Raw genomic sequence first — 15,507 nt, 5'->3', positions numbered from 1 at the left:
TCTGTTTAAAAAAAACATCTGAAAGATGATCTAAGGCTGCTGGTGCCCTGAGCAACTGATAATGCAAATGTGGATAAACTGTCTCTCGTTTTCTACTCTAGCCTGTTCATATGGACCAAATTTCAGCAAGGAACTCAAGGAAAATTTGTACCTGGCGTATTTATGCTTTCATGTAAAAGGGTTGGGGGGAGGGGTGTCTTTTTACTTTTGGTGAACTTTTTTTCAAAATCATTTTTCCACTGTTTCTGCCTGGTTTTAAAACAAATTACAGTTTTGTATGGATTTTTTAAATGTACATTTTGAAACAAATGATCAAATATTTTCTGAAATAACTGAATAAAAGGCAGAGAATTATCAGAATAATTGTCTCATAATTTCCTTGACGTGTTTTTATAGTGATGCTTTTATGTGAATGTTGACATTTGCTTAAATGAGTTTGTATGACTTTTGGCCCTTATGTCTAATATTTTTCACTATGTTAGTCATTTCTTATATGGCTTGACCCATATTTGTCCATTGTAGTGATATGAATTAGGGAATTAGAATTAAGAATGGAGAGAAAGTGTTATATCAAGTGCTGGATAGTAAGAAGCATCATTTTTATTTGAATCCGTAATAGTAAAACGTGGAAAAGGTGTTTCCTTAACATGGGGTTTATGGGTAGGAAGCTCCAGAAACAAGCATATTGTCCTTGACGCCTACTATACTATGATGTTATTTAGCTTGGAGGAAATGGGGTTTCGTTTGTGTAAAAGCCAACATGTATGTTGGTGCTGACCAGAAGATATCCAAGTATTGGTAATAATGGCGGGCAGTGGGGATCACTAGTGTCACTTACATGGCTGCAGCTGCCTGCTGTGTTTACCAGAACCGTCTCTGGAGAGATTTCAAAAGATGAGTGCAGTTACAGACGGCAGTTAGCTGAGGACACCCATGGGATGTGAGAATTAAAGACGAAATGTTTGCTTGAGGTGCAGGTGAGTGGTTCTGCTGCATGGCAAGCTTCCTTGCAGACTTGGGTCCGACTCTGCCATGAGAAGCTAGGTGAACTCAAGCAGTTAACATTTCTGAGTCTTTTTGCTCATCTGTATCAAAAGAGTTTCATGTTTTGTGGAGAACGGTGGTGAGAGATTTAGAGATACTGAATGCTAAGTTCATTGTATATATAAAGCACTCAAATTGGCTTTTTAAAATGAACTTATGTGCCAGCAGCATACTCAGGAGTCACTTACCCAAGTGACCCTTGATTCTCTGGAGACAATTCGTCCCAAATACCCTCAAAGCCTATAGATAGGGATTTGATACACTTTAATTCGATGGTATCTTCAAGGCCCCCTGGTGGTGCAGACAAGGTACAGACCCAGGTTTCTGAGTGGTGGCTAACTCACAGCCCATGCTTACCCACAAAGCAGAGTTTTCTTATAAGCAGTCTTAGACAAAGCCTTCAGTTAGACTTGATAGCTTCAGCTACCAGTGCTAATCTTAATTCTCTTTGTGTGTGTGTGTGTGTGTGTGTGTGTATTAGAATCTTTCAACTCCCTGGTGGCCCATCTGAAGCGATGATCTTTCTGCTTCCTACAATACTGCTTGCTACAGGTTAATGCTCAGCTCTCTTCCATCACCTGAGCCTGACACTCCAGATGCCTGCCAGCTGTGACTCTGGCACAAGGTTATTAGTGACATCTAATGGCTGCACTGCCATTCAGGATTTTAGAAGGAAAAGTGATTTGCTCTGACATTTGTGGTTCCTACACTTGCTGCTTTGTATAAACTAACCAGGTGAGCAGTGAGTGTGGGGACACCACAGAAATGACCTGCTGGCTTTGGTCTTTCATGAAATCGCTTTTATACCTTGTGATGGTGCTGTTAGATCTCAGCTTCTCAATCTTAAGTAAACGAAAGGAGATGCCACACAAGAAGTGAACAGCAAACTTAAGGGGTGTATGTGGATAGTGCCAACTTTATTGAAGACAATTCCCTCTGAGACACTTTTTTTTTTTTTTTTGAGAGGGAGTCTCTCTATGTTGCCCAGGCCGGGGTGCAGTGGTATCATTTTAGCTCACTGCAACCTCCACCTCCCGAGTTCAAGCGATTCTTCTGCCTCAGCCTCCTGAGTAGCTAGGATTACAGGCATGTGCCACCATGCCCAGCTAATTTTTGTATCTTTAGTAGAGATGGGGTTTCACCATATTGGCCAGGCTGGTCTCAAACTCCTGACCTCATGATCTGCCTGCCTGTCTCCCAAAGTGTTGGAATTACAAGTGTAAGCCACTGTGCCCAGCCCTTCTGAGACACTTCTAACAGATAACTGTGGGGCTATTTTAATACTGGGCTTCATTATATTCAATAGAATGATAATCTATTTATTTTACCTAGTGGATAAGACATTAAAAGAAGAGATGGGTGGTTAGAACTGAGGGTAAAATGACCACTGGGATTTCAATGGCTGGGCAGAGTGGCTCATGCCTATAATCACAGCACTTTCAGAGGCCAAGGATGGAGGATCACTTGAGAGCTGGAGATCAGGACCAGCCTGGGCAACATAGTAGGACTCCTTCTCTACAAAAAATTTTTTTTAAATTATTAAGGGCCTGGAGGCCTGGCTCTCAGAAGGCTGAGGCAGGAGGATTACTTGAGCCCAGGAGTTTGAGGCTCCAGTGAGCTACGGTCACACCACTGCATTCCAGTCTGGCAAGAGAGTAAGACCCTATCTCTAAAACACACACACACACACAAAAAAACAACCAAAAGCAGGCTAGAGGATGCTAAATGAGACTTTCCTAAATCTCTGTTTTGGCTGAGACCCAAAGCTGAGGACAAAAATTGGCAAGTATTTCCATATGTTGCAGATTTGCTGCAGATCCATGAATGATTTGCTGAGGAGGAGCCCAAAGCTCTTCTACCACAGGAGGCAAGAGTGATGGGGAAAATATCAGAGAGCACAAGCTTCTTGAAAGGGGCTGTCAGAATGCCTTGGGTCTGCAAGCTAATTGAGGGGGTACTTTAAAAGACTCAGGGTTTGACATGTGTCTGTACCCTGGAGTTTGGAGAGCACAAGATTTGGGGTGCCTGTTTCTCCCCTGAAACAGTCTAAAGGAAAGGTATTGAGCTGCCGAACTACACAGCCAAGAGAGCCATCTGGGTGAGAACACGGCGAGAGTGCACACCCTGAAGATGTGTCAGCCTGAAAGGCCCCCCGCCGGGAAGAACAGAAGGAACCTTAGACAACATACCATTAGAGCTGGGGTGGTCAGCTACAGACTAGGTGGCCTGCATGTGAGAGTGGTGCACTAGGCAGTTTCCAGTTGGAAAGAGTTCCAAGAACTCCCCAAAACAGGGTGCTCTGAGCAAAGGACATGGAATCAACCTATGTGCCCATCAATGGCGGATTAGATTTTGTAAATGTGGTATATATACACTATGGAATACTATGCAGCCATAAATAACAATGAAATCATGTATTTTGCAGCAACATGGATGCAGCTGAAGGCCATTATCCTAAGGTGGATTGATGCAGGAACAGAAAACCAAATATTGCATGTGCTTACTTATAAGTGGGAGCTAAACATTGAATCCACATAGACGTAACAATGGGAACAATAGACGCTGGGGACTACCAGAGTGTAACAATAGACGCTTCCAACTACCAGTTGGGAAGGAGGAGTAAGTGCGGAAAAACTACCTACTGGGCACTATGCTCACTACTTAGGTGCAATATACCCACATAACAAACCTACACATGTACCCCCAGAATTCAAAAAGAGAAGAAAGGTACTCTGGGAGAAAGAGTCAGCCTTTGGGCACATGTCACTCAGAGATCTGGCCCCACATTGTGACATTGCTAGCCACAGAAATAAGACTCTGCCCTTTTTCTCTGGTTTCTATCCCTTAACCTTTCCCAGAGCCTGCAAGGGCTAAAAACAAAAGCATGGCTGAATAGGAACAAATGGAACAGAAGACAGAAAGACGGGTGGAAGAAGAAACCCATATGCACACACACTCCTGTATACATATACTTCTAAGCCTGGGGAAGGACTGAGCTGGGGCAGGCAGGATAGAGCTCAGTGATTTTCAGACTAGAAAAACTTGTAAAATACAGATAGTCCCTAACTTTCAATGGGTCAACTTATTTTCCTCCTTACAACGGGCTTATCAGGGGTATTAAATGCGTTTTCAAGTTGTGATTTTTTTTTTTTTTACTTATGCGAGTTTATTGAGACATAACCCCACTGTGAGTAGAGAAGCATCTGTACTTGAAAGTGAGATACTGTTTTAAATAGTTATGAGTGCCTGAGGGTAAAACAAAACAAAGCATGGGTTATTCCCAAGATAATAACCTGGAACAGAAAAGGAGTCAACATAATACATTCACAGCCCTTTCAAGTAAGCTGGTTGCAAGTGGCTTAGCTCATTAGAGAAGGAAACACCAAGAGAAGTTCCCTAGAAGTTCTGAGAGGGCAAAGCATTCTGAATTCTATATAACTCCATCCTCATGCATACCACATTTTGGGTGGCTTAGGAAAATGTGAGATGGCATGTTTAAGGATGAACTTAGTGGCTGAGCAGCCCTGATTCTAAAAAGCCAGTCAGAGCTCACTAGAGAACAGTAACTGCTACTAGTCTTTCCCTCCTATCTCAAAGCCAGACTCTGAAAGCAGTATTTTTCTAATCTTTTTTTTTTTTTTTTTTTGGAGTCTCGCTCTGTCACTTAGGCTGGATGGAGTGCAGTGGTGTGATCTTGGCTCACTGCAACCTCTGCCTCTAGGTTCAAGTGATTCTCCCATCTCAGCCTCCTGAGTGGCTGGGATTACAGGCACACGCCACCATAACTGGCTAATTTTTGTGTTTTTAGTAGAGATGGGGTTTCACCATGATGGCCAGGCTGGTCTCGACCTCCTGACCTTCAGTGATACACCAGGCTCTGCCTCCCAAAGTGCTGGGATTACAGGTGTGAGCAACTGTGCCTGATCAAATCTTTTTACTTTTTACTACAACCCACATCAAGAAATACATTTTACATCATGATCCAGTAAATACACTCTCATTTGAAACAGAAGTTTCATGAAAAAATAGGCCAAGCACGGTGGTTTACACCTGTAATCCCAGCACTTTGGCAGACTAAGATGGATGGATCACTTGAGATCAGGAGTTTGAGACAAGCCTGACCAATATGGTGAAACCCCGTCTCTACTAAAACTACAAAAAAATTAGCTGGGCATGGTGGCATATGCCTGTAGTCCCAGCTACTTGGGAGTCTGAGGCAGGAGAATCACTTGAACCTGGGAGGCAGAGGTTTCAGTGAGCTGAGATCACACCATTGCATTCCAGCCTGGGTGACAGAGCGAGACTCAGTCTCAAAAAGAAAAAATACATAACCTGCTAGGTAGACCAGATAATTTCTACTATATTCTATTTTTTTTAAAAAAATGCAAGTCTAATGGGCCTAGAACCACAGTTTGAAAACCAGGTGGTATATTTCCCTACAGTATCAGGGTTGGCAGATGAGTAGTGGTGGGGCCATTGACTAGCAGCAACAGTGATACTACACAGTGATTCCAACATCCCAGATGATGCTTCTAGAGATTCTAACATTCTTCCTCCTCTTGATCATTCTACATCTGAATTAGTCTGAGTTATCCAGAGAAACAGAACCAAAGGATGTATGTATACACATATATATGTGTACACACATATACACATATATGTATATACATACTATACACATACATATATACATACTATATATACGCACACATATACATATAAATGTGCATGTGTGTGTGTATATATAGAGACAGAGGGGGGGTAGAGTTATTATAAGGACTTGTTCAAACAATTATGAAGGCTTACAAGTCCCATGATGTGCAGGGTAAATTGGCAAGCTGGAGACCCAGAAGAGCTAAAAGTATAATTCTAGACTGAATCCAAAGACCTGAGACCTAGGAGACCGGATGGTTTAGGTCCGGTCTGAAGGCCAGCAGGCTCCAGACCAATAGCTGATGTTTCCATTTGTGTCTGAAGGCAGGAAAAGACTGATGTCCCAATTTGAAGCTGGTCAGGCAGGAGGAATTCTCTTACCTGGGGGAAGGTCAGCCTATTTATTCTTATTCATGTCTTCAAATGGAGGAGGCCTACCCACGTTAGGGAGGACAATCTGTTTTACTTAGTCTTCTAATTCAAATGTTTACCTCATCCAAAAATATCTTCATAGAAACCCTCAGAATAATGAAATATCTGAGGATGGGTACAGTGGCTCATGCTTATAATCCCAGCACTTTTTGAGGCTGAGGTGGGTGAATTCCTGAAACTCATGAGTTTGAGACTAGCTTAGGCAACATAGTCAGACCTTGTCCCTATAAAACAATTTTAAAAATCAGCTGGCCATGGTGGCTTGAGCCTGTTGTCCCAGCTACTGGGGAGGCTGAAGTGGGAGGATCACTTGAGCCCAGGAGTCTGAAGCTTCATAGAGTTAGGATAGTGATACCACATTCCAGCCTGGATGACAGAGTGAGATTCCATCTCTAAAAAAGATTAAAAATATTTTTTTAAAAAAGAAATATTTGGGCCTCCTGCGGCCAAGTCGACACACAAAATTAGATATCACTATACCCTTATCACCCTAAATAAGGCATCAATCTTAGATCCTATTAGATCCAATTTAATTTCGACTTCAGTAGTAGTGCAATAAGAACCAAACAAGAAATAAAATTTCAGGAACTCTGTAAATGCCTCTGTGAAGAGTATAAGGTGTATTTCAAAGCACAGTACCAACATCAAAAAATCGTCTTGCATTTTCTCATCAGCAGGTCAGTTTGAAAAAGCACGAACAAAGTTATAGTAGTTAATCTTGCCTTCTCCATGAGAGCATATCCTGATTAACTGCAGAGAGAGCAAAGAGAACAGGTGAGACAAATCTGCAGGGCTTCCGTCAGCTCAACTGCAGCGTGCACTTAAAAATAATGATCCCCAGCCTTTGTAAATTGGTTCAGAATGTTTATATCCACAGTTGATCCTGAAATGATCCTGTGAACCCGGCAGGTAGGACAGACATTATCTCCATCTTACACTTAATGAAACTGAGGCTGGATGAAGTAAATGACCTTCCCAAGATTTCAGGACTAACATCCCTATTTATAAAAGCACTTTTAGTTGTTTTTATATTCAAATAAAAGACTTCGTCCACTTAGCTCATGAGGAGTAAGACTTTTTAAATAGCAGGCTCTTGTTACCACAGCCTAATGAAAGAATCTGCCCAACCTGTGTCCCTTGAAACTCAACTGTGACTGGTAACAGACTGATTTTCTGTGGTTCTTTTTATAAGATGTGCAAATCTGTTTCACTCCCACTTCCCTGCTCCACTTGCCAATGACTGCCATCCCTCTCTCCCATGTCAGTTCCCACACCAGACAGTAGGAATAAATTGAAAATCAAAAGTTGGGCATGCTGTCAACCTAAAATTTGGGGAGCTAAATGTGTGTTTGGTCCACATGAACAAATACCGTTCTATCTGCCCTCCTCTACTCACTCCCTGCTCATGTTTCTTTCTATGGAAAATTCTCATCTCCAACCTAGTCACTAGCCCTAAATCAAACCCTTTCCTAAATGACTCTTAAATTCTGAACACCTCTTCGGCTAAAAGATCTTTAAAAAGGTCTACAGAGCCTCAATATTCTTAGTAAGGATGTCTCAATGATGATAAGCCACAGTCCTTAGCATTTCTCAGGGAGACTTTGTTCTGAGCCAGAGAACCCTGGCTCTAGGGTTTACAATAAAGAAAAGGCATGAAAGCTCCCCTTCAACTCACATATGAAAATTCAAGGAAGAAAACTTCCATGCCCCTTCTCCATCTGCTGCTAGCCATGCTACTACTACTGACAGATGCCACAGCCCTCCTGCAGTGGTCATGCCCTCTTCCACGCTAACCCTACTGATGGGCCAGTGTATCAGGTATTAGCTAGAAGAAGGGTATCAAAGGCTTCCAACAGTCTGCTCAGTCAACTTATCTTTGAGTCTTCCCTTGGAAGCTGACCCTCTTGGATCATCTCTGTTGCCCTCCTTCAGTCCTGACATGTTGGTCTTCTAACCACTCTGTGTTGTCCAGCCCCAGGCCCACTTAAAGAGATACCCTAACAGCAAATAGAAAAGAACGCCAACGCTAGAATCAATGGGCAATGCCTAATCAGGACAGAATAGGGGATCTGATTTGAATATCCTATATCTGTCTCAGTTATAGTGAAATACACATACAATTGCCTTCAGGAAAGAATGATCAGCGCTTAGCCTCTGCAATCAACTGAGATGAGTAATTCATACTGACCTCCTTAACCAAGGAGTCATCTATTGGGACGTTAAGTGATTCACAGATTTTAAAGAACATTTCTCTGTCCACATATCCTGAAGCTTCCTTGTCGTAAATTTGAAATGCCTCGCGAATGTTCTCTTTGCATGAATGATCTTTCAGTTGCTTCTGGATTGTGTCTATTAATGCTTCCAGTTCCTGCACGCCTGGATCCTTTTCAGTTTGCTTGCTGTAGAGAAAGGAAGGAAATGACTGCACATGGTATTTGTTCTTAACCAAGCTCATCTTAGTGACCAAAGTTATTCCTTAATGAAACCAGGGAAACTTCTAATCACAGCGTTGAGATTGACCTGACCAATATCTGAATACTTGCCCATAGGCTGATAGCTGACCTCCACATCAGGAAGGCCTGACTGGGGGTAGGTTTTGAATTTCCTCCCTTCTTGCTCAGCCTCCTTTCCTGCCATCTGCTAATCACTGCACCACAAGGAGGCAAATCTAATACCAGCACCATGCCAAATTTGGTATCTGTGGGAATCACATTGTGTCTTACTGCTGTTGCAGATTAATGTTTCCTCATCTAAAACTAAATGCCTGAGTGATATGATAGATAGATACAGATATGTATCTGAAGACAAGAATCGACTTTTTATACTTTTAATATTATTCCCTCTCCAATTCACACTGAATTCTGTAAAAGTTTATTTATGGGAGCTAAGAGATTGCTCTGTGAGGTAAAGTGAGAAGTTTGGGCTTAGCATTTACTGAAATTAAGAGAGATTAGTAACACAGAATATCGGGAAGACAGAGGTCTAAGCCTTTAAAACACAACCACAATAAGTAGAGGCTCAATTTTATTTCCTCTGAACATGAAGGTACAGTTATAAAATTAAAAATTTTAAGGCTGAAAGATTCCCTCAAGTTTCATCTTCATAAGTTCTTTTAGAACAAAATGGGCCAAATAAACTCAGTAAGCATTTTTCCCTCTTTCAGAGATGAGAAAACACAATTGAACACTCTAGCGACTGATCTGAAATTCCATGTCAGCGGCAAGACTAGTACTCACACCTCACTTCAGTTCCAACATTCTCTCAATTATGCCCAGTCACTTCTTACTGAATTCCTCTCCTTCTATGACTTGAGAACTATCAATCTACCATTGCTTTTCTGCATTTATTTTTCTTGTGTATAATATTTTTTAAGTTCACTGTTGCAAATAGCCTCTTTTAAACTTATTTTCCCCTTTTACCTGCTGGCAAGTCTTGCTGGGGAAAGTATAAAGTAGAATAACCTTTCAGGAAAAATTTGGAAAGATGAAGCAAAAGTGCAGCAAATAATTTCAAATAATTTATCCTAAGCAAATAATCATGGGTTGTATGCAAAGATACATCTAGAAGATTGTTTTGAGACAGCCTCAATGTCCAAAAATAGGGAATTTTCGTTAAATAATTTACACTATGATAAGGCAACAGAATAATAATGCAGCCACTGACAATGCTGTAGAAAGAGTATAAAGAGATTTTTAGTGCGAAAATCAAGACATAAAAGCAAGTATAGAGTGTTACCTTTTGTTGTAAAAGTTGTGGGGGAATACGAGTATATACTCAAAGTTGCTTATATTACTTAAAGAAACTCTGAAAAGATATTCAAAAAAATCAATGAAAGAGGTAGTCACCTATGGGGAGAGGAGGGTAAGAAGCAGGTAGATGAAAGATGGGGTAGGAGCAAAGCTTCTCCTTGGTCCCTTCATGTATGTGCCTTAAAATATTTCTTTTCACGGGGATTCTTGATAGACTATCAAATGAAAAAAGCCAGCAAAATAGTATTACAGAATTTTCTACTTTATATTCACCTTTAAAAACAAAATATTAGAAGTAGTTATCTCTTAGTTACAAGATTTTCAAAAATTTTTGCTTATTTCCATTTGTATTACCTAGATTTTTATTCCCTAAAATTTCAAACTCCGGACATGTGCTATTTTTGTAGTAAGCCAAGAACAATAAAAGTTGCTGTACTAATCCCCAATATCTAAGTGCTCTCTGGCACTATTCATTATAGAAGCAGAATATGTTTATCTGATAAATGTAATTTGAATCATATATACTAAATTATGAATGACCACCAGGGTGCTATTTTAGTGGCAGGAAGCAGTCAAACCTCAATCTTCCATGTGTTTCTAAGAACTAGAGCATGGAGCATATAAAGTTAAAATGTGATCATCCAATCATCTGGGGAAAGAGACAATAACTCTCTTTTTCCCCAAGAAGGCAGATTCCCATTCCCCTTTATACAGCAGGAAAAATACCCATGGCATCTGCTGCCTTTGAGCAAGATGGAGTAAATTCACTGATAGAAGGCAACAGGTGGTACTGTTTAAGGCCAAGCTAGTTAAAGTTACAGCCCCTCCTTTATTGCCAGAGCCCAAGTCAGGGTACATTCTGTAAAAGAGCTGCAAGTCTCAGGGCAAGGTTTGCTCACATGGGTAAACAAGAAAACATGGGGGCCAGCTGGTTATGCTAAACAGGGACTGCCAACTGAGAGGTAGCTGGAGGTCTCAACATGCTGGGTGAAAACTCTGTGCCAAGCCCTCCAATGCCCTTCCTTAACTTTCCATAAAAGTGAATGTGTTTTATAGAGTGGCTCATCTTCCTTAGGTAAGCGGGATGTCACAGTGGCTTCATTTTTAGTTGTACAAAGTGAGAGGTGCTGGTGGCTCAGATGGACAAAGACATGTTGAAAATGGATTCAGCAGAATGGTGAGGAGAGCAACTCAGATAATGCAACTTCCAGAAAGTTTAGAGAAGGCAAGCAAGAGGACCAAAAACGGGACCTTGAGAAATGCTGACCTAGTAGACAGAAGTAGGAAAAAGACACACAGGATAGGCTTTCAGAGAGGTAGGACTACCAGAAACTTTGAGTTTCCAGAACTCAAGAGAGGGTTTCAAAAGAGGGGTGGTAAAGAGTAATCAATATTATATGTAGATTAGAAAAACTAAACACTAGACCGGGGGGTCAGCAAACTATGACACCCAGGCCAAAGCCAACCTGCTGCCTATTTTTTATACATAAAATTTTCTTGGAATTCAACCACTTCTATTCACTGATGTACTGCCACAGCTGCTTTCATGCTGTAAGGGTAGAGTTGAGTAGTTACCCCAAGGAAGATATGACCCACAAGGCCTAAACTATTTACTACCTGTCCCTTCACTTAAAAAAAAAATTGCCTAAGCATTAAATATAAGGTCTGGTATATGATATAAGCTCAAATATCTGTTGAATTAATGACTAAATGAGAAGAGTCCATTATACTTGGAAACAATCAATGACCTTCAAGAAAGCAATTTATGAAGCAGTCATTAAAAGTCATAAAGATTCTGGAGCAGTCAGGAGGGAAGTGGTTACAGACACAAAATAGAAGAATTAGATTTGAAGAAATAGGAGGAGTTACTTATCTCTGACAAAAGATAAAGAAGAGTGATAGTAGAGAAACATTCTAAGATGAAGATGAAGGGTGAGAAGACTGATGAAGCCCACATTGGATCATTTGATCTCATATTTGAAACCAAGGACTTCCATTTCCTTGAATAAAATGGAAAAAGGAAATGAGAATATTTGGAAAATTCTCACGGGAAAAGTGGCTGGAAGTGAAAAAGAAAAGGATTAAAAAGAACATTTAGTAAGAAAGTAGGGTCCTCTTGAAGCTGAAGTGCACAAATGGGCATGTTAACGGAACAAGAATAATATATATGAACAAGTGTGTATGTTACCTAGGCTATCTATGCTTTTCACACATGTGGATTTCCTGGGGAGGGTAGGTTTATAAGCATGCGCATTTGCTGTCCTTAAGTTCAAAATACTGCAGTGAGGACCCCAAACCCAAAGAGAATTTAACAACTTGAAGATGAAGTCAATACTCAGTTACCTGTGCATTATTCTAATTTTCTGGCCCAGAGAAAGCAAATGGCTAACTCCAAATTTCATCATCTTGTAACTGACAATTGACATAAAAAGTAGGCCGGGTACAGCGGCTCATGCCTGTAATCCCAGCACTTCGGGAGGCCGAGGCGGGCAGATCATGAGGTCAAGAGATCAAAACCATGGTGAAACCCCATCTCTATTAAAAAATACAAAATTAGCTGGAGGTGGTGGCGCGCACCTGTGGTCCCACCCACTCGGGAGGCTGAGGCAGGAGAATTGCTTGAACCCGGGAGATGGAGGTTGCAGTGAGCCGAGATGTGCACTCCAGCCCGGCACCTGGCAACAGAGCAAGACTCTGTCTCAAAAAAAAAAAAGGACATAAAAACTATTGGTCTGACAAGTACTCATGATCCCCTTTTACGACTCTTAGCAATGAGTGGCTAAATATATTTGTATCTGTATTTTCTTAGAGCAGGATTCTTTATCAGATGGGTGAGTTAGGAGCTAAGTGCAGAATGGCTAGGACACACGGAAGGTGTGACAGTGGATTTATATCATCTTCAAGCATTTTCCCTCACTCATCTCTCTGGCCCATCACAAGGGAAGAACAGGAGGGTGAGGATCAAAATGAGGATGGCAATGGATCTCTTAATCCATGTCGTAGTCCATTTGTGTTGCTATGAAATAGGTGAGACTGGTAATTTATAAAGAAAAGAGGCTTACTTGGCTCAGAGCTCTGCAGACTGTATAAGGAACATGGTACCAACATTTGCTTCTGGTAAAGATGTCAGGATGCTCCCCTTCATGGTGGAAAGGGAAGGGGAACAGACATGTGCAGAGATCACATGGTGAGAGAAGAGGCAAAAGAGAGAGAGAGTAGGTGGTGCCAGGCTCTTTTCAACAACAGTTCTCATGGGAACTACAAGTGAGAACTCATTCCTATGAGAATGGCATTCCTATGAGAATCCATTTATAATGGATCTGCCTTCAGGATCCAGACACCTTCCACAAGGCCCATCTCCAACACTAGCGATCAGATTTCAACATGAGGCTTGGTGGGGCCAAACAAACCATATCCATATGGCAACCTAAAATTTGAATTTCTCCTTCCTTATTTTTATTGATAACTTATTCTAAGAGCCACAGTGGTATCTTTTCTTCATTACTAAATTTTAAAAAACTTAAATTACTAAATCTAAAAAAAAATGTTAAAGATGATTTAATTAGTGGTATGCTGAAGCAAGAAGCTTTCCAGTGTCTGCTGGTATGTGTATAAACAAGGGACAATCACAGAAAAAAAACTTTTGGGAAGTACTTGAATTAAATATATGACTATGAATATGAAGTGGTCTTTTAATGCTGTCCAACCGCCAAACTATGCTTCTCTAGTCCATTCAGCCTCCCAATTTCCTAGACAGCTATCATATTTCTTCAAGTCCTGAGACATTTTTTTTTTGAGACAGAGTTTTGCTCTTATTACCCAGGCTGGAATGTAGTGGCACAGTCTTGGCTCATGTAACCTCTGCTTCCAGGGTTCAAGGGATTCTCCTGCCTCAGCCTCCCAAGTAGCTTGGATTACAGCTGCCTGCCACCATACCCAGCTAATTTTTCTTTTCTTTGTATTTTTAGTAGAGATGGGGTTTTGTCATGTTGGACAGGCTAGTCTGGAACTCCTCAGGTGATCCACCCACCTCGGCCTCCCAAAGTGCTGGGATTACAGGTGTGAGCCACCGTGCCTGGCCAACAGTTTAATTTTTTTAAATTAAATACATGTCCATGAAATGAGACAATTTTTCTTTTTTACATTTTAACATCTCTGGAATTAACATGTATTTTTCAATTAATGATGAATATGGATTATATTTGGCAATTTTTTCTTTCTTAGTAGTAGCTAAAATATGCTGTTTTAAATTTTATTGTATATACATTTTATTAATATGTATATAATTCAATAAAATAGGGCATTTCATAACTTTTCCTGAGAGCTTCAACATCTTCCTCTATCGTCATTCTTTCTACTGCACTATTCTTATAAAACAATCACAAAGGCCTCCCAATATCTGCTCACTTACCAGCATCTGAACCCACATCTTCTGCCTTTTTGCCTGTTGCCTTAGATCAAGGATAAAGAGTAATCCCAGTACCTATGGAGGTTCCCAAGGCCCTTTGGGAGTCTGTGAGGTCAAAACTATTCTTGTAATAATACTTAGTAATTATTTGTCTTTTTATTCCTTGTTTTCCCACAAGTACACAATGGAGTTTTCCAAAGGTCACACAACACAGGCTGTCACAGCAGGCAAAACACAAAATCACATGAAAATCCAGTTGTCTTCTATTACTAAAATCAGACATTAAGAGGTTTGCAAAAAGGTAAAGCAATATCACTCTTCTCACTGAATATTTATTGTTTGTAAATGCAGTTTTTTTTTCCAGAAAATTACATCGTGTTAACATGAAATTATTTTCAAATAATATTTGAAAATTTTTCAGATACAATTTATAATATACTAAATAGCAATAGATATCAACATATAAAAATCCTCTGGGGCCCTCAATAATTTTTAAGAATATAAAGGTGTCCTGAGATCCAAAAGTTTGAGAAATACTGCTCTAGGTGAATGGTTGATGCTTCCATCTAAAGCCAATTCCTCCACTTGTACTAAACCCCATCCTGTCACAAACTCCAGATATTCACCCCTCTCTCACACACACTTATCAATGTTTTCCTCTCTATGGAATCATTCCCATTAACATACAAACATGCTATTTCTTCTATGTTAAAATTAAAGCAAAAATAAAATAAAACAAACCCTTCTCCTGACTTCATTTTCTCTGCCAGCTGCTACCCCATTTCTCTGTTGTCCTTTGTACCAAACCTCCCCAAAAGAGTAGTCTCCACTCTGGTCCAGAATTTTTCTCTCCCATTCTCTCTTAAATGTACTGCCATCAGGTTTTCCCCCTCTTCTCATTCCATTGAAACTCCTGGTTAAGGGGTCTCCAAGGTTCCCAATTCCCTTAATGTAGCTAAATCTGCATTTGACACAATAAATCATTCTGAGGTAGGAGGCTTGACTCTGGAGGCTCAGCTGGGACACAGGACCAAAAAGAGGACTAGCTAAAATAGCTCTGGGGCAGAAGCAGTTTTCCATAAGACATGCCCACCGGTGTGTCATATCAGTTTACCAATGCCATGACAACATCCAGAAGTAACCACCCCTTTCCATAAGCAAAAACTCAAACACCTGGAAGTTACCACCCTTTTCCTAGAAATTTCTGCATAAACTGCACCT

General features: G+C 40.6%; 1 protein-coding gene across 2 annotated transcripts in view; it reads right to left on the bottom strand.

The window, feature by feature from the left end:
- Positions 1-6,637: 6,637 nt before the first annotated feature.
- The window catches only part of EFHC1 (EF-hand domain containing 1), a 62,710-nt gene continuing 53,840 nt past the window's right edge, over positions 6,638-15,507 (bottom strand). For both annotated transcript variants that reach the window (XM_017542854.2, XM_017542855.2), the window contains 2 exons: positions 8,318-8,528; positions 6,638-6,879 (listed from right to left, as the gene is read on the bottom strand). In XM_017542854.2, the coding sequence (XP_017398343.1) occupies positions 6,808-6,879; positions 8,318-8,528 (283 nt within the window). In that variant the 3' untranslated portion in view covers positions 6,638-6,807. The remainder of the gene's footprint in view (positions 6,880-8,317; positions 8,529-15,507) is intronic.

The sequence above is a fragment of the Cebus imitator genome, unplaced genomic scaffold (assembly GCF_001604975.1).
Source record: "Cebus imitator isolate Cc_AM_T3 unplaced genomic scaffold, Cebus_imitator-1.0 Scaffold148, whole genome shotgun sequence".
Classification (NCBI taxonomy): Eukaryota; Metazoa; Chordata; class Mammalia; order Primates; family Cebidae; genus Cebus; species Cebus imitator.
This window is presented reverse-complemented; position numbering and strand designations above follow the sequence as displayed.